The sequence below is a fragment of the Diabrotica virgifera genome, chromosome 2 (assembly GCF_917563875.1).
Source record: "Diabrotica virgifera virgifera chromosome 2, PGI_DIABVI_V3a".
Classification (NCBI taxonomy): domain Eukaryota; kingdom Metazoa; phylum Arthropoda; class Insecta; order Coleoptera; family Chrysomelidae; genus Diabrotica; species Diabrotica virgifera.
In genome coordinates this window covers 239,072,610-239,093,576 of record NC_065444.1, presented here as the reverse complement: position 1 = coordinate 239,093,576, position 20,967 = coordinate 239,072,610, and the positions used below count along the sequence as shown (strand labels likewise).

The window sequence follows — 20,967 nt, the reverse complement described above, 5'->3', positions numbered from 1 at the left end:
ACTGTAAAATCGCATAAAAATAACATTTTGAGAAAAAAAGAAGCAGAAGATTTTTTGACCTTAAATATCTTATTTTTACATCCCGCAGAAGCTATATATACCAATTTCCAGACAAATCGGAGGTCCAAAATTTTTTTTGCTCCAATATTGAGTGATTTGAAATGGAATTGACCCTTTTACAGAATACTAAAAATAGTTTTGTGGTAAAACGGTTCAAGTGCACTTAAACACGTTTACTACCAATGCAAAATGCAATAATTGTTTTCATTAAATTAAATGTAATGGCGATTTTTCCACCAAGTTATAATACCATTTAAGTATGCGAATCTGTACTTCGAGCATATTTTTAGAAAAGTGCACTTAAACCCTTTTACTTCTAACCCTCTCAATTAATATAAATATCTTCTTCTTCTTCCTCCTCTTTTTGTATAGACATGACTCTGTCTGTTTTTTCAATGTGCCTCTAGTAAGTTGTTGTTCCATCGTTTTCGTGGTCTTCTCACTGATCGTCTTCATATTGGGGAACCGTCTCTCGTTGTTCTGACTACCCTATTTGTTGTCATTCGGCTTATGTGGTCATTCCATTCTATTCTTCTGTTTCTTACCCAGTTATTAATGTTATCCACCTTGCATCTCCGTTAATATAAATATAAATAACGTAATTATTGACGTTGTTGACGAATATATATACCTGGGTCAAATAATCAAAGCTAATAAAGAGAACAAAACAATTGAAGTACAAAGAAGAATCAGATTGGCGTGGGTAGCATTTGGAAAGTTAAGATTGATACTAAAAAGCACAAAGATACAACAGGACCTAAAAACCCGTGTATTTGATTAGTGCATCCTTCCTGTTCTGACGTATGGCTCAGAAACATGGACATTAAGAAAGGCCAACATAAACAAAATAGAAATATGACAGAAAATCAAACAAGACAGAAAATCAAACAAATGGATAAGAGAAAACAAAAGTAAAAAATATAATAGAACATATAACAGGGTTAAAGTGGAGATTTGCGGGCCACAATGCGAGACAGGAAGATAAAAGATGGAATACCGAAATACAAAACTGGAGACCGTGGACAGGAAGAAGAGGAAAACGAAGACCTCAGATGCGATGGAAGGAGGATATTGACCAAAAGAGACCCAAAAGAGGGAATGTTGACCAAAAGAGTACAAGAGATATGCATATGCTGCATATGCATCGCAATCTGTGCTCCGTTTGAAAAAGAGGCAAACTTCTTAAGCCGTGTTTTTACTTTACATATCTATGGTCTAAAGACAAAGCAGTGGCCGATGGAATGAGGACACGCGGTTATCGAAGACCTAGGAAATTTTGAGTTCGAAAATCTTCTCGAAAAATTTCCAAAATTTCTTAAGTTTTTGGATTGCTAAGGAGTACTCACGAGGAAGCAGAATAATAACTGAGGATAACTATTCAATGTTATTAGCCACTCTACTTTCTTTCTTTCTCCCCTTCCTTATACCCTTTCATCAGGTTTCGGATTTGGGTTTAGTTTAGCTACATATTCACCCATCTCTTCCATTCTTTTCTGTCTTGTGCTATTAGTTTCATTTCTTCTAGCGTTTTCTGTTTAATTTTTCCTACTTCTACTATTTGCTGTATCCATTTTTTTCCTCGGTCTGCCTTTTTTCTTTTTTGTAATATTCCTTGTTTCGTGAATTTTTCACGTTGTTCGCTTTTAATTTCCAGGACCGGTTTCTTAGCCACTCTACAAGAAACAATTATGGAGAAATCCAAAGCTATTTTATCTTTGCAAGCCATGTAAACAATTTTTCCACCTACCTCTACCGAAAGTATACTTTTCCGGACCTGATTGTAGGGAGCAAAGTTGTACTTTTCCTCCCTAGGGAGGAAAATATTTTTCCTCCCTAGGGAGGAAAAGTAAAAGTGACGTCATGGTGTTTCATTCATGAAATATAACTTATTGACGTCCTGTACAATATCTATTTTCTATTACGTAAGTATCTATACATTTTAACGTGTATTTATAAAACACCCTGTATTTTGCAGAATGGTAAAAAACAGTAAATTGTTATTTTGATTTAACAATGTTTACATTAATAATTTGACATATTTGACAGTTGACAGTTATATTGTACCTACTTGTTTGTTTTAGTTTTAATAAATTTTGTTGGTTAGTTACATAAATAAATTAAGTAAAAATGAAAAATGACTTGTTATTAATTTGAGGAAGGTGGAAAAACCATATGTATAACATGGGAGTAAAGTGCCTTTTCCTCCCTTGAATGATTACTGCCCTCCGCTACGCGTCGGGCAGTAAACTTCATTCTCGGGAGGAAAAGTAGCACTTTCCTCCCTTGTTATACAAATAGCTATTTCCACCTACCTCTACCGAAAGTATACTTTTCCGGACCTGATTGTAGGGAGCAAAGTTGTACTTTTCCTCCCTAGGGAGGAAAATATTTTTCCTCCCTAGAGAGGAAAAGTAAAAGTGACGTCATGGTATTTAATTCATGAAATATAACTTATTGACGCCCTGTATAATATCTATTTTCTATTACGAAGTATCTATACATTTTAACGTTTATTTATAAAACATCCTGTATTTTGCAGAATGATAAAAAACAGTAAATTGTTATTTTGATTTAACAATGTTTACATTAATAATTTGACTTATATTTGACAGTTGACAGTTATATTGTACCTACTTGTTGTTATAGTTCTAGTAAATTTTGTTGGTTAGTTACATAAATAAATTAAGTAAAAATGAAAAAATGACTTGTTATTTGAGGAAGGTGGAAAACCCATATGTATAACATGGGAGTAAAGTGCCTTTTCCTCCCTTGAATGATTACTGCCCTCCGCTACGCGTCGGGCAGTAAACTTCATTCTCGGGAGGAAAAGTTACACTTTCCTCCCTTGTTATACAAATAGCTATTGATTTAATGTTCAAATCACTCAAATATCTTCTTTTATGCTCCAAATTTATTCCTTCTGACTAAATGCCTTTTGTCAACTGAAAAAATTTCTAAAGGGTCATAAATTTTCTTCCAACCGAGGTGATAAAATGCTTTGGATGTCAAAGGTCTAAATACTAAAGTTTTCGAATGATTGTTTAGTTGGCAGCGGCTTAGTTTTAGGTTTATTTATTTTAGTTTTTTCACGTCCTATTTTTAGGTAAATGAAACGAATAAATATTTTCTAATTATCCACGAGCATTTTTCATTGGGCTGTTCCTTCAAAATTTTTTATACATAGGCATCAATATGCTACAGGATGTCTGAGAGGGTATTTAAGTTACCTTTGCTTAGTTTGCTAGCTAATTTTTTCAAGTACATATGTCTAAAAAAATTAAATTTGAAAGTAATCACTGATAGAGTAGCAATAATGTTTCGATTTGAATCTGCGCCTGTATATAGGTACCTATTCAATTTTAAGTACACTTATATCGAAAATCGAAATCCACATTGTGAAATCTATTACTATTTTTATGTCTGTATTCTAAGTTTGAGATTAGTTGCAGGAAGCAGAAATCCAGCTCGAAGACATGGAAGACGAAAGGGAGAAAGATAGCATCCCAACAGAGGAAGAAGTCAGCAAAGCAATAGGCTCAGAGCATGATTTAAGGCGAGGTGGAAGACGATTTAAGAGTGTTAACCAGTACGAAATTGGAGAACGAAAGCGAAGGATAGGAAAGAATGAAATATGATTCTATAACAGGCCAAGACCTACCAGGGGTTGTAGATGATAATAAATCTTGATGATGATAAATCTAAGTTTGAGTAAATAATTATTAACAAAAAAATTACCTTTCCTACTGTTTGGGAACCTTCGTGGTAAGCTCTGCCAATGTATAAAGGTTCTCCATCGGACGTTCTACCTCCTTCCACTGCGTCTGGTGGAATGTTACCGCCGTGACATGGTACCCAGTCGAATTGTTGTTCGCACAGAACCTTAAATAGAAAGAAAAATCGTCATTAGTATTTTTTGGTTCTAGAGGTGTATAGATACATTATACAAGAGTGAAACTATAACGTTGATCTAAAAGAAAAACGTACGATTTTTGACTTTTGTTGATCAAGTTTTATAATTAAATATCTTTTAATTTTTAGTAGTACGATATTATGTTGAGGTCGGATCGCCCAGTTTCCCCAACTGTCATCAATACGACTAACTTCACGCGTAACTTTGATACGAGAATTATAAAACAAAATATGCATTGAAATCCAGATCCCGTAATTTTTTGAGCGTTATAAAGTGAGTACAAAGATATACATATTTCTTTTTTGTAATTACAGCTTCAATTTACCGTACACTTCTCGTAGACTCTGCCGATAAGGTAGAGTCGTGTTGGGGAAACCTGGAGTGTCGTTGATTAATTGTGTTGACGATCAAAAGCGTTCGCGGGTACCTGTCGGCGACTAGTCGCCGACAATTCCTAACCTCACCTAATACAAATAATACCTTTAAAAGATAAATAAACAAGGTAAGTACATTTACTTTTAATTAATATTAATAACTAATTATTAAATTATACTAGGTAAATATGCCTTGTATATTTATCTATTAACGATATTATTTATATTATTTTAAAGTACGCATGCGATTTGCTGACAATTTATCGCCGACAGTTACCCGGGTGCCTGTCGGCGACAAATTAGCAGCAATACGCATGCGCACTTTAAAATGATATAAATAATATCGTTAATAGATAAATATACAACGTATATTTACCTAGTATAATTTAATAATTGGTTATTAATATTAACTAAAAGTAAATATACTTACCTTGTAGATATATTTATCTATTAACCTTCGGATGACCAAGCGGGGGAAATTGTGACCCCAGCGTATGTTTTTCTTTAATAAATTCAAAAGTATTTTCAATTTTTAACTCATTATTTTTTTATTTGACTTTAATATCATTCTAGATATCCTCATATTTTGAAATAAAAAAAATTCCCTATATTTTACGAATAAAAAATATATTCTAAAGTGATGTTTAGTAAAATACCGTCTATTATGTACAATTCCAAGTAGTTTTCCGCTAATGACGTCGACTTTGCAAAGTAACAAGACACTTACTCAACATACACACTACACATGACACTAATCCTCATGTTGGGACTGGCTGAATGACATAAAGTCTATGCCATAAAAAAAATTTTAAAAAAACCTTCATTTTTTTGTTAATTGTCATTTTTGACATTTTTGACCTGGGGTCATTTTCCCCCCCTTGGTCATCCGTGTAACAAAAAAGGTTGGTCATCGGAAGGTTAACGGTAGTATTTATAATTAAGTGATGTTAGAAATTGTCGGCGACAATTTGTCAACTGTACCCGCGGACGCAACTACTACGTTGGTCAATAAGTGCCGGACCTAACCACGAGATGGCGACTTTAATAGGTTTGTTCCAACTCGATACAAAACCGTTCTTGAATCATTACCGCATGTGCAACAACGAATAATTGTGCGCAGTAACACATCTTTCGTTACTGCGCATACTCGTAACCGTTCAAGAACGGTTTTGTATCGAGTTGGAACAAACCTAATATATTTTCCATTTGACATTTCGGTAGTCCTAACCTTCAAAAGCATACTATCAAAATGTTCATGACATTCGAATTATTATTTTCCGAGTTACAGTGTTTAAATTTAATTTTCTACCTTGTGATTTTTATAAACAATGGATTCAAAGCAATTTCGTGTGTTGATTTACCACTGTTATTTGATGGAAAAATTACCGTCCAAACTGAGCAATAGTTCAAAAACTGTTACCTGGACTGCTCCATCGATTACAACCATTAAACGATGGTTTATTAAATTAAAACGATGTCGTACCGACACGAATAATGATGACACTCCGGAAGGATAAATAATGTATTTATTCCCGAAAACAATAAAAAAATGCTGAGAATTATTATGGAAAACCGCCAAGTGAAGTTTCAAGAGATAGCTGACACTCTAAAGTTATCACAGGATAGCGTTTTGACTATTATAATTATGTACATGAACATTTGGGTATTGGAAAGCTGGTATTGAAAAAACAACAACTGATTGATTAATCTCAGTGCTGTTTGGACATGTTTAATTGGATTAAATCGGAGTTCGTGTGTCGATATGTCACAATGCATAAAACGTGGATCCATCACTTGTAGTGTTGCCCAAATGCAAGAAAAAGACGAGACTTAGACAGTCTTGGTCTTGGTCTTGCGTCAGTACACCTGGTCTTGGTCTTGGTCTTGGTATTGCGCTCCAGGTCTTGGTCTTGGTCTTGCAGCAAGAGTCTTGCAAGTCTCGCAGTTGCCCATTAGCCTATTGCATATCTTAGAACAACGTAACAGAGAGGTACTTTTTAAGCTTGAATATCATAGCCATAGTAAAGACTAGCCAAATTAATAAATATCTAAACAACTGACACCGGGTGGGGTTTGAACCCACGATCTAAGTGATCCCTGCCTATGTTCTAACTAACTAAAGTTAAAACTACCTCTTAAAACCAAAAAAAAAATTCATTTGCACATCTCAACCAGTTTTAGAGCAAATATAAGTGAATGAACAAAACAACATAATGTTAAGAAAATATGAGGCTATCTCTCTCTCTCCTGTCGTTTCCCCATTACTGAGGATCGTGATTTCTTCCAATATTCCTAACAATGTTTCTCCATTGGTCTCTATCTTCAGCTGCTCTAAGAGCTGCGCAGAATGAGTTTCCAGCTGAATGCTTTATTTGGTCAGACCATCTAGTTGGTGATCGTCCTCTTGATCTTCTCCCCGGAACGTTTCCAGAAACAATTAATCTCTCCAAACTGTCGTCACCTCTGCGAACTACGTGACCAAAGAATTGCAGAATTCGTTGCAGACATATTGTGGACAGCCTTTTTTTAATATTGAGTTGGTTTAGAATGGAAACGTTTGTCCTATGAGCTGTCCAAGGTATGCGCAGCATTCTTCTCCAGCACCACATCTCAAAGGCATCAATTTTTTGGCGCTCGCATGCGCGAAGAGTCCAAGTCTCTGCTCCGTATAGAAATATTGAGAATACAAGGGCATTCACCAGTCTCATCTTGATATTTTGAGAGATAGATCTGTCTTTCCAAACTTTAGTTAGGCGACTCATCGCATTTTTTGCCATACCAATACGTCTCCGAACTTCTGCTTCACAGTTACCATCGTTAGTTATACTAGACCCGAGATAGACAAAGGTGTTTACTATCTGGTATTCCTGTAATATGTTAGTCAGTTGAATAGTGTCAAATCTGTCGACCACCATTATTTTTGTCTTAGCTTTATTGATTTTCAGACCAACTCTATTGCTTTCGTACTCAACTCTTCGCAGAAGATCAAACATTTCTTGCTCATTTGCTGCTATAAGTGTAGTGTCATCAGCAAATCTTAAATTGGAGATTTTCTTACCAGCTACTGTTACTCCACCGGCCCATCCTTCTAAAACCATCCTCATGACATGTTCACCATAAATGTTAAATAAGTCAGGTGACAACACGCATCCTTGTCTAACACCTCTCTCGGTCTTGAATTGGTTTGAGAACTTCTGATCTAGTCGTACTGTCGCTATATTAGACTGGTATAGATTTTTAATAAGTGTCACCAGGTGCATTGGTGCGCCCATTTCTATTAAAATTGACCACAGATTTATCCAGCTTACACAATCAAATGCCTTTTGGTAGTCAACGAAGCATATAATCATAGGTACTTGAAATTCTCTAGACTTTTCAATGAGTTGTCTCAGGTTCAGGATTTGTTCCCTTGTACCTTTACCCTTTACAAACCCCGCTTGTTCCTGAGGTATTTGGTAATGTAGATAGGTTTTTAATCTGTTTTTGATGATATGCAACAAGATTTTACTAGCATGTGTTATTAGTGACAGTGTGCGGTAGTTTTCACATCTGGTAGTAGTTCCTTTTTTGTGTAGTGGGATATAAATTGAGGTACACCAATCAGATGGCCATTTTCCTGAATTCCAAACAGCGACACAGATAGAATGGATGATATGTAATCCTTTGTCACCTAGTAACTGTAGTATTTCACATGGTATTGAATCAATGCCTGGGGATTTATTTCCCTTTAGTGATTTAATTGCATCTTTGACTTCAGCGAGTAAGACAGTAGGTTCTCTAGGGTAGTCAGAAGGCCACTGATTTTCTGCTGATACCTCGTTATTTTTATATAGCTCGCCACAGTAGTTTCGCCATGTTTCCAATATTTCATCAGTATCGGTCTTTAAATTACCTTCCTTATCTATTACAGACCACGTTTGAGGTTTAAACTCTCCGGTAAGGGGTTTGATCTTCTGGAATAAGTCACTCGGTTCATTTCGACAGCCATGTTCCTCTATCTCTCTGCATATTTGAGAGATGTAATCAGCTTTATCTTTGCGGCACTGTTTTCTGATTTCTCTCGATAACGCTCTGTATTCATCGTTTGTTCCGTATCTAGTTTTATGTGCTTTTCTGCGTTGAATCACAGTCCACGTATTATCGGATATCCATGGCTTACGGCCAGTGGAAACCGCTGCCTCACAGTCTTTTGCAGCCTCGATTACCTTATCTTTGAGATAGATCCAAGTGCTCTCAGGGTCATTATCTACTTGGTCTAAAGAAAGAGCATCTTCTAGGTTTTGTCGGAAGTCATTGATTTTTGATGGACTTAGAAACATGACTTTTCTCTGGGGTCTTCTTTTGGGGACTTTAAAACGAAGTCGAACGTTCAATACCAAGAGTTGATGATCGCTTCCACAGTCTGCGCCAGGATATGTTTTACAGTTGATGGACGACGATTTCCATCTTGATCTTATTAGGATGTAGTCTATTTGATTCCTTGTTCGTCCATCTGGGCTGCGCCATGTGTATAATCTCCGTGGATGATGTTGATATAATGTGTTTGTAATTGTAAGATGTTGTTCTACACAGAACTCCACTAGACGGTCACCATTCTCATTTCTCTGTCCTAGTCCATTTTTGCCCAGCACTCCTTCAATATTTTCATTAGATGACCCCACTTTGGCGTTAAAATCTCCTAAAATTATGACGAGTTCACGATTCGGAATAGCGCGAACAGTTTCTTCTAAACAACCATAGAACCTGTTGATGTCTTCTTCTTGTGCAGCTGTTGTAGGAGCGTATACCTGGACAAGGTGTAGGGTATTGGTGGATATTCTCATTTTAAGGGATATTATCCTGTCATCAATAGTATTATATCCAATTACGCAGTCGTTAAGTTTAGAGGGTACAATTATTGCGACTCCATTTGTACTTTTGTTATCTGGGCCTGAAAAATAGACGACGTTGCCAGCAGTTGTTTTAAAATGCCCTTTTCCTCTCCAGTGAGCTTCTGAGAGTCCCAGTACCGAAAGATTGTGGTCTGCCATTTCTTTTTCAATTATGTGTAACTTTCCAGGATTTTGGATCAGTCCCTGGACGTTCCATGTACCAATTCGCTGACATTTTCTTAAATTAAATGAAAATTTGGATTCAGTCGCACAATTTCTGCCAGGTGCCTGATCCCTCACACCTTGGCAGCCGGTAGCAAATTTCACACCATCCGACCCGGAACCGAGATGGCGCCGAGCGTGAGTCGGGTCGCTACACATTCCATCTTCACTTGCCGAAATTGTCATCGTTATGGGAAGAAATTCTCTTGGGAAAATAGTGCAGTGGTTTCCCTTTGCCTTCTGCACCGCTGTATATGTGCCGTTTCTGTGGCTATCATTCTCGCCGCATGGTCAGTTTTGTAACAGCCAGCTGCCACTGTCCAACCTATCACCATGTCTGGCTACCCTCACTTAGTTTAGCCTGCAGACCAATGCAGTTGCCCGGGATGTGGCACGTGGAGCCATAAGTGAGAGTTGAGTGCCTTATGAAGACCAGTTATCAAAAACCATCTCCCGTCTATGACGTTTGATGTGGTCGTTCCAATAAAAGGTGCTACCTCTATAACACACTCATACACCCCCAATGAGGCTATAGTTGGGCTTTAATTTCAGTATGCTATTGCATGCTAGAATAATAAGTTAGCATAATGCTAGAATATTCCACAGAGTGAGAAAAAACAAAGTTTGATTGGTACACCCGGTGTACACTGACAATAATTGACCTGTCTAGCAACAATATCTATTATTACTGCGATATTTATAAAGAATAAGACGAAATATTAAAAAAAATCACTTAAATTGGACAACAGGTTTAGGAAATTTGAGACATTAAAATTACCCGTTTTTAAGGTGGTGCGTTAATTTCTTGGAGAAGTGTATATCGTTAAAATAATATATTTCGGTTTTATGTTTACACGATAATATCCGGTATTATCTCTATACTTTTGTCTGGTTATGCTACTTATAAATAATAGCCATCCTGTTTCGGCAAATTTTGTTTAGCCGAGTGACCTCATAACTTATCACATAACTCATAACACAGGACACAGTCAGCAGAAACAATACATAGTAGTCTTACTATAATAATGTATACTGACAAAATTTCTGGTGTTTAGATTCCTAGAAAACTAATAATGAAAAAAAGTATTTATGTAAATTTATAAAAGTGCTAAGGTGACAAATTTTTAAAAAGTTTGGAAAAGATATTCGATATTACTGTAGCGTAGGCGTCGCAACGCAGGAATGTTGTGTTATATGAATATGATTAGAAGACTACTATTCTCAAAACCAGGACAATTAATTTCAGAGCAAAGAAGTCGGCTGCTGAGAAAGCATGTACTAAAAAATTTTATTTTTACATTAAATTATAATAATGACCTCTGAGTACATGTCAAATGTGTAGTGTTCTTTTAGTGGATATTTTGATTCGCTATGTATGTTTATGGTATTGTTCGTAATGCGCATAAGTCCAATTTTCAAAATTTTTGTTACAATTTTTTTTGTTTCTGATAGAGTATCTAAGAATATAGTCGAACTTATATACTCCCTAAAACGACCCTCAGTTCTAAATGCAAGACGCAAGAGTCTCGCAGGCCTAGTCTTGTTCTTGCTCAAGTCTTGCACGGTAAGTCTTGGTCTTGGTCTTACTAAAATTAGGCGGTCTTGGTCTTGGTCTTGCGAAAACGCAAGAGCAAGACCAAGACCGATTTTGGGCACTAATCACTTGACTCCAGAATCATATCGGCAGTCATCTGAGTGGATAGCACTCGAAGAAAACCATCCAAAGCGGTCGAAAAGGTTATGGCCTCTGTATTTTAAAATCGCAAAGAACAACGAAGCGTTAATAACCGCTATGAATTCCAAGATTTTATTGGTTAGAACTACCCACGTGATATCTGTGTTCGTATTGGTCAAATGATTAGGAATGACAGAGTGGGATATTTAAATACCAATATTGTATGCAAAGTGTCGTTTCAAGAAAACAAGTCTGCTGACCGAGGATAACGGATAAATATTTCTTGTTTATCTGACAATTGACAATTTTTGTGATAGAAATAAAAGTGTGGTAGAAAATCAATATTGAAAAACAGTATTGATTAAAAAAACACTATTTATTCGTGTCTACTAGTCTTCTTTCTAGACTGTACCTAGTCTCATAAAATATTTCTTTTATCTCATAAAAAATATAAACAATTATTGTATAGTAATAATATTATTTTAATTTATGTCAGTTGTTCAATACAAACACAGCAGCACTAGAATAGATCTTATAAATTAAATTATAAATGCATGAAAATTAAAAACAGATAATTTACATAAAAGTAAATATACTGGATATGGGGAAAAGTAATTTAGGGGAAATTATATGTTATATTATATAATTATGATTTTCTTCGGCATTTTGTGAAATATAGGGCATGTTGCGTCTTGTGTCCTTTTAAAATTATTTAAACGTAACGATTTTTAAACGTATCACTTATTAATATGTTGCTACGATTTTTGTTTCTTTGTGGAGAAACGTTTCTGTAGTTCAATGTTTTTACATATTGAAACTTTTAAAACACTTCAATTTTTTTTATGCAAATTTTGATTAAATTTTTTGTTGCATGTAGGTATATTTGAAAAGACAATCTAAACATTGCTGTCACTTAAATTATCTAAATCGGCTGTATGCATTTACAAGCATCGTCAAATCTTCATGATCTTTTTTATTGCAAATTAAATTGATGTTACTTAAATCCTTAAAGTCGTGGTTTCACTATCAAATAATTTGATCAAACAGTTTGAGCAAACTCAGGAAGTGACGTCACAACTGCAGTTTGTTCAAATTATAAAAATCTAGTGGTCACACTATCAGTTTAGTTTGATCAAATTTTGTATTGAGAGTTGTGGTAGTATGTACATATATCAAAACCCACAAGCATTCCAACACTTTAACGAATAATAAGCCCCAAACTCTCTCTCTCTCTCTATTGTAGAAGGGAGACAGTAACTAACCAAAAAGAAATCAAGTCCTGATTAGGAAAAATCTAGAAAACAAACAAGAGTAACAATTGGCTACAAAAGCTGCTGTACAAAAATCAGTGTGCACGCTGAAGAAAGCAAAGCAGGGAATGATCAACGAAACAATTTTAATGTGTAGCTAGGCCACGACTGATAAACATATACAGGGGCTCACAGCTTAAATGATGCAGTCGCTACTCAATAAAGCTAGCTTGTGTCAGTGGCTCAATATTTATTAGAAAAAACTTACATACTGAAAGTAGGTAAGTTAGTATGAGTCTTCTAAAATAGCATAAGCTATGTTTTGGGTTTCAAATATGCAATAATTAACACTCCCAGCGGCAGTGTATCCTTTTAGATACACACTGTCCTCAACACTATGTACCGAAAAAGATACACATGGCTTGTTGTGTTCGATCTGTTGTGTCACCTAAAAGGACACACTTTCTTAAGTTTTTATATATAGAGAATAATGCTATGGCCTGAGCCAATTTCCTGGTATAACTGGGTTTGGCCTTACAACATGAAAAGATAGGTTGTATGTAACTAGAAATTCGTATGAAAAATGTTGCCATGTATGGGCCAAAACAACTTGCTCCAACTCATTATGCAGGGAAAGATTCAAGGAAAATGAAGCATAGGGAGATGCTATACGCTGTACGGATGTACATCAAACGAACTTTTCAGAGCAGCCGTCTCCAAAGTCCTAATAGCTATAGTTCGTCCGCTACAACTTTTCCCATGTGTCACGATTCATTTTCAAACAAATTAAGTCAAAACATAAAGTGAAACGTACGCCGATGTGTGTAATATACAGTGCGGTGGAATAAGTGTTGCCCCCCCCCTGTTAACTTGTTTATTTTAAGAATATAAGCAAAACGCGCGGACAGGTCGATTTTTAAACTAACCATAGTATATTATAGCATCAACGTTTCGAACTTTACGCGATCCCTCTTCAGGTGACAGGCATAACTTTGATTTTTTTAAATAGTAAAGTACATCATGTGACACCTCATTTAACAGATTTTAAAATACTGATTTCAAAAATGTATAATACTTTAATCCTTTTTGAGATCGCAGGCCCAAAATTTCGGTCAAACTCTTTTTAAACGCATTTATTTTTTTCGAATTCTGAGAAAACTAATACGTATTTTTGAAAAATTTAGACGCAGAATGAAAGATTAGATTATTACCGAGGGCTGACAGTCCCTTAGAATAAACAAAAAGTTTCTTTTGAATGATATATTTGAAATTAAAAATCACACTAAATTTTCTCTTTTTTCCACCACTGTCACTTATTAAAATAAGCATTATAGGAGTTCTCAGGGACTTTGGACCATCGAGAATACTGTAATATTTCATTCTGCGTTAAATTTTTCAAAAATATTCATTGGTTTTTTCAGGATTCGAAAAAAAATATTGCATTTAGAAAGAATTCGACCGAAATTTTTCGCCTACGCTCTCAAACAGGATTAAAGTTTTATACATTTTTGAACTCAGTATTTTAAGAGCTTTTAAATGAGGTGTCACATGATGTACTTTCCCATTTAAAAAAATCAAAGTTATGGCTGTCACCTGAAGAGGGATCGCGTAAAGTTCGAAACGTTGATGCTATAATATACTATGGTTAGTTTAAAAATCGAACTGTCCGAGCGTTTGGCTTATATTCTTAAAATAAACAAGTTAACAGGGGGGCAACACTTATTCCACCGCACTGTATAGTATACAGTATACAAAATGTATATACACATCGACATTCGTTTCACTTAATGTTTTGACTTAATTTGCTTGAAAATGAATCGTGACGCATGGGAAAAGTTATAGCGGACGAACAATAAGATGTATTGTCAGAGAAATAGCAAATAATCCCAAAAAAGTGCACCAAAATTGAGAGATGAGGTGGAAAGACAGTTTGGAAAAAGATGTAACCCTGAAACATTTAGACGGATATTACAAAATAATAATCGACATAGCTGAACTGCAAGAAATAAATCTATCAGCCAAAGAAATAAGCAACAAGGAGTTTTGTTTTCTTTATTAATTTTAGCTGATATCAAAATCATACACAAAATAATTAAAGGATTATTGTTATTTAAGTATATGGTATATCTGAAACCCAAAACATAGCTTATGCTATTTTAGAGGACTTATATGGTTATAGTAACTTACTTTCAGTATGTAATTTTTTCTAATATTGAGTCACTGACACAAGCTACAGTTTTATTGAGTAGCGACTGTATCATTTCAGAATTGAGGCTGTGAGTCACTGTAGGTGCAGTACAATATTTTGCTTATACAAATTATCAGTAATAAATATTTATTTACATCAAAATAAAAATTCCATCACATAATGATGTCTAACAGCTGATTGTCACTCTGACCAATACGAACACAGATATCACGTGGGTAGTTCTAACCAATAAAATCGTGGAATTCATAGCGGTATTTAACGGCTCGTAAAGAACAGGCTTCATTTGTTGAAGACAAAATTTTTGTTTCACCAAGATAATGCACCGTGTCACAAACTGATGAAAACGATGGCAAAAAGCACGAATTGAGTTTTGAATTGCTTCCACATCCACCTTGTAGACGAGATCTAGCCCCCAGCGATTATCAGGTTTTTTTTTTTAGATCAAAAAAATAGCTTCGTAGCTAGAGATATCGCTCCAATGAGGAAGAAATCGAATAAAAACTGAAGCCGATTTTGAAGGCAAAAATAAATCGTGTTATAAGCGTGGCATCGAAAAATAATACATAATTAGAAAAACGTTCGAATTAGTGTATCGAATTAGGAGATTATTTTGAAAATAAAGAATTTTCGCAAAAGAAAATGTTATTTTACTAATTATAATAATTATTATAATATGTATATTAGGCCCGGGACTTGCTAACCTATGGGTTATTTCGTAATTTCATTAAGTTTGATTTGCTTAATATTATCTATATATTTTTACTTACATATTATGTTTAAAGTGTCTGTACAAATAGTAAAAACGCGATAACAATATATCTAATAGTTTTTAAAAATAGAATAGATAATGGTTAGTGAATCGACATTAACAATGTAAATAATTGTTTAAGTAATCGTATACTAATGAATAATATTTTAAACAAATTACAAAACCTTTGATACTTGTAAAAACTAGAACGAACAACAAAATAAATGAAAAGTCTATGAGTCATTAACACATTGTAACATTTACGAAACTATTTTCGATGAAAAGTTGTAACATGAAAAAGATTTTCCTTAAAAACGAGCTTCTTGATTTTTAAATATTTTTATACACTGCGCGTCAGAAAAAACCGCCACCACCAAAATGGGTCATTTTTGATGTTTCGAATTTCCTAAACCTGTTGTCCGCTTTGAGTGATTTTTTAATAAGTATGTGATAGCCTTATTCTTTAACGATATCATTGTAATAATATTGTTGGTAGACAGGTAAACTGTCATTGTTTACCGGGTGTACCAATCAAACTTTTTTCTCAAAGTCCACCACACCCTATGGAATATTCTAGCATTCACGGGGAGGGGGGGCCGTCGCCCCTCTAGCCTTTCGGGTGCTTTAAACTATATATTGTTATCCATATAGTGTACAAAATGTAATGTGCGCCCATCCTAGCATTTACAAAATACTGAAATTAAAACCCAACTATAGCCTCAGGTTTTCTTAACCTTCTGCTTTTTGATTCATTCGCTTATGCTGGATAATAAAAAAAGTTAGGTACTTTAACAACTATCCATGTTCTTCATTAATACTCATGGGTATCGAAATTTTTTCACTGCGTCATGTTTTTTATTAACATTTAAGCAAAAAAAGTTACTTTTTTCATTCATTTCAATATTGTGAAAAAACTTCACATTGTAGATAGAAACGTCCAACGGACGACTTCCTTGAAAATACTTGCTCTTTAAAACTAGATTTTCTAAATTAAAAAAATGTTTATAAATAAAAAAGTTATTCCAAATTAAACCCGAAAGTAAGCATTTTTTCAATTGTTTATAATTATCATAATAAACAATAAAAAGATTTAAAACATATTTTACAATATGAGATTTATGTACCTAGTTACTATGTATGTGCAAATGATATACCCGATCGGACAAGCAGTTTTTATACAATTTAGTCCAGTGAAATATTCTCAATTGCTCAAAATTTGCAGAGAAGACGAAAACCATTTGCACATGTTTTCGATCCTCAGGAATCTGAATCTGAAATTAATTTTGCGAGAAAATGTCCAGAAATCTGGAAAAATCGGAAAATATTTAATTTAAATTAAATTTTCTCGAAAATTACAATAGCTAGCGGAAAAATAATTAAACCATCGTGTTTATTGGATGATTTTACATAATAATAGATGATTAAATATTAAAAAATAGATAACTGTATTAATAATTATATAGGGTGAAAAATACGTTTTCAATATTTTTCAAAAATTTATCGAGTGACACCAAACACGACACCCCCTCCACACCCTGTAGGTGGGGTTAAAATGTTAAATAGGAACCCACATTTTTATTGCAGATTCGGATTGATTACGCAAAAATAAGTAACTTTCATTTGAGTCATTTTTTCGAATTGTGGATAGATGGCGCTATAATCGGAAAAGACTCTACCTGAAACGTTATGGAAAATTATTAAAAAAAAGAGATGTCGACCCATAGAACCGGAGATATGTCTTTCTTTTTTTATGCACAACGCAATAAACGTTAAGAGCTGAAATTTGGGCAGATTGACAATGAAAATTCAGTTTTCATATCAAATTTAATTAAGTTTAAAATATGTATGCATAATTAACATTGTCAAACCTTGTTAAATTTGCTAAACCAAAAGAAACAAGTTATAAAAAATTCCCTTTTTCGCTTCAAAATCACAATATTAGAGTAAAACGTTTACCCAAAGTTTACTGCGGAAACCTGCTTAAGCAAACGAATAGCTTGGTTTCAAATAAAAAAAATAATAATTTATTTTTTTATAATTGGCATTTGTGACAAAAGCCACCAGTCTAAAATAATTGCGCTAGGGACTAAAAAAATGTTATCTCCAGTTCTATGAGTCATACAAACTCTTTTTTAAGGTGTGTTTTTTCATAACCTTTCAGGTGGTGTATTTTGTATTTTCTTGTTAAGGTTAAAACGGTGCAGATAATTTAGTTGTTTATAAGACGAAAACTGGTTCTTCATTTTGCATCAACAATTATTTGTAAGTAAACAATTAAATATGAATATACTTTCTTAAACACATGAAAATTTAATGAGACCAAAAAAGCCATTATAAATATTGACAAAGCATCTGTACAGTCATTTAAAAATGACCATTTTCTCTCAAATGGAATAAACAAAGAATTGTTTAAAAACTAATCGACTGATTGAGCGCATCTTTTGCACATATTTATACACATAGTAACTACATAAAACTCATATTATTCGCCGTGTGCAAGTACTTGGAGGGGATACGAGAAACAATGGTGCGCGAATAGCGGAGAAATCTTTCACCAACTTTCTTAAATAATTCATTGTGAATTGAAATTATCAAATTGACGTATATTTCATGTCCACTGTCAATGAAGAAGAAAAATTATATGTTGCTCCACAATATTGATATGATATGAAATTATTGTATAAAAGTAAATTTAATTAATTGTATTTTTCTTGTAGTAGTGCATTTTAATAATTAATTTTATTTACTACATACAATTGTTTACCTTTTAATAACATAACCTTAATATTACTTTTTCTTCTTATAATGTTGTTGGGCTATGGCCTTGACAATTGACCATTTTTGACAATTGACCAGTAACCAGGACCCAATATAATTAAAAGTGCCAAAAATGTTGCCGAGATATGAAACCAGGTGTCGCTTTTCCGAACTTGCACGGTCCCAAGTGTCTTAAATATTTTTATTGTTTATTTTAATAATTATAAACAATTGAAAAAGTGTTTAATTTCGGGTTTAATTTGCAATAACTTTTTTTGTAAACATTTTTGAATTTAGAAGGTCTCAATTTATGGACCAAGTATTTTCAAGACAGCCATCTGTTAAACATTTTCATCAACAATGCACAGTTTTTTCACAATATTGAATGAGCAAAGTCGCTTTGTTGATTAAATTTTAATAAAAAAACCATGACGCAGTAGTCCTCATAGGTCCCCATGAACAAAATCACGTATTACGTATAAACGTAAAGAAGACAAAACTTATGATCATTAGCAAGAAAAAGATAACATAAGGTCAACTCTACATCAATCAAACCCCTGTAGAAAGAGGACGCACTACAACTACCTCAGCACCATAATGGATGAAGAATGGACCAACTACCAAGAGATAAGAGCGAGCATCGCAAAAGCTAGATCCACCTTCAACCGTATGGGGTCCTTTTTCAAGAGCCACAACCTTTTTTTTGGTATAACAGTTAGAATGCTGCGATGTTACGTCTTCTCTGTCCTTTTTTATGGTGTTGAATCGTGGACCTTCAACGAAGATATGTGCCGAAAATTGGAAGCATTTGAGATGAGGGTATATCGGAGAATTCTTAAAATCCCGTGGACTGACCGGGTCACAAATGAGGAAGTCCTTAGAAGAATGGGGAAGAACCGAGAGGTGCTAACCACCATCAAATCTCGAAAGTTGGAATACTTTGGATACACTATGCGAAATGAATCCAGATATGCCCACCTACAAGCCATCTTACAAGGAAAAATATTTGGAAAGCGAGGTCCGGGAAGAAAAAGAACATTCTGGTTAAAGAACCTCAGAACCTGGTTCAACACAACATATGTGCAGCTTTTCCGCGTTGCTGCAGATAAAATAAGATTGCCATGATGATTGCCAACATTCGTCACGGATAGGCACATCAAGAAGAAATGACGCAGTAAAAATTTCAATAATTCATTACATCAAAACTATCACTATATTCCAGTTAAGAAACAGCGGCCAATAATTTTTCGAGTTTTAAATGCATGGATTTTTAAATTTCCTGGCTTATGTCATCTTATACACATAGTTTCAAAAGTTATGTATCACCCCTCGTATTCACGATGTTTACGCTTTTATAAATCCGTATCTTTATCACATATTTAATGGGCATTTTTTATAAAAAATATACCATTTTTGGTTTTTTATTTTATTTGATTACCAATTTAATGGACCTGGTATTTCCAAGGTAAACATTTGAAAAATTTATTCTGGTGAAATTTTTGAAAACGTGATTAAAAATGAATCGTACTTTAATTTCTGAGTTGGACCGTATAAGAGTTATCGATTTAGTTGAAGAAGGCCATTCACAGAGGTTCGTGGCGGAAAGAGTGGGTGTTTCTCAGAGTGATGTCTCACGGATATGGAATAGCTTCCTGAAGACAAACTCGATACGGAATAGAGCTCGGTCTGGCAGACCCCGAGTTACCAATGATCGACAGAATAGATATATCAAAATTTTCATCTGTAAAAATTCTTCTTTGTCTGTACCAGACCTCCAAAGAGAATTAAGGCTTGCTACAGGAGTCAGAGTATCGTTGGCTACAATAAGAAGAAGAATTTTAGACTCAGGTTTGAGGAGTCGTCGACCAATAAGAGTTCCTCAGCTACAATCTAGACATGTTTTGGAACGCCTCCAGTGGGTTCAAGAACACATACAGCTCCCCCAACAGTTTTGGAATTTTGTGCTTTTTTCAGACGAGACCAGAATTTGTTTAAATAGTGATAACCGGCGAATTCGTGTGTGGCTAGTTGTGCAGCTCTTGTTGGCTCTCGCCACACACGAATTCGCCGGTTATCACTATTTAAACAGATTCTGGTCTCGTCTGAAAAAAGCACAAAATTTCTAAACTGTGGGGGGAGCTGTATGTGTTCTTGAGCCCACTGGAGGCGGTCCAAAACATGTCCACTGAGATTGTAGCTGAGGAACTTTTATTGGTCGACGACTTCTCAAAAACCTGAGTCTAAAATTCTTCTTCTTATTGTAGCCAACGATACTCTGACTCCTGTAGCATGCCTGAATTCTCTTTGGAGGTCTAGAAGAATTTCTACAGATGGAAATTCTGATATATCTATTCTGTCGATCATTGGTAACTCGGGGTCTGCCAGACCGAGCTCTATTCCGTATCGAGTTTGTCTCCAGGAACCTATTCCATATCCGTGAGACATCACTCTGAGAAACACCCACTCTTTCCGCCACGAACCGCTGTGAATGGCCTTCTTCAACTAAATCGATAACTCTTATACGGTCCAACTCAGAAATTAAAGTACGATTCATTTTTAATCACGTTTTCAAAAATTTCACCAGAATAAATTTTTCAAATGTTTACACCTTGGCAAAACCAGGTCAATTAAATGGGTAATCAAATAAAATAAAAAACCAAAAATGGTATATTTTTTATAAAAAAGGCCCATTAAATATGTGATAAAGATACGGAATTATAAAAGCATAAACATCGTGAATACGAGGGGTGATGCATAACTTTTGAAACTATGTGTAGAAAACATCAATAGATTCATAGTTCAAGTCATGAGGTCAACATCTCAATTTAACTTAGTCTAATCTTTTTTATACTAAAAACATTTAACGAATAAAATATGTATATATATTAAAT

The 20,967-nt window shown here is 34.6% G+C and overlaps 1 protein-coding gene across 1 annotated transcript in view; it reads right to left on the bottom strand.

Moving 5' to 3' along the window:
- The window catches only part of LOC114328535 (uncharacterized), a 63,646-nt gene that overhangs the window by 35,531 nt on the left and 7,148 nt on the right, over positions 1–20,967 (bottom strand). Inside the window, exon 3 of the mRNA XM_050645029.1 lies at positions 3,796–3,939. Coding sequence (XP_050500986.1) covers positions 3,796–3,939 — 144 coding nt within the window. The remainder of the gene's footprint in view (positions 1–3,795; positions 3,940–20,967) is intronic.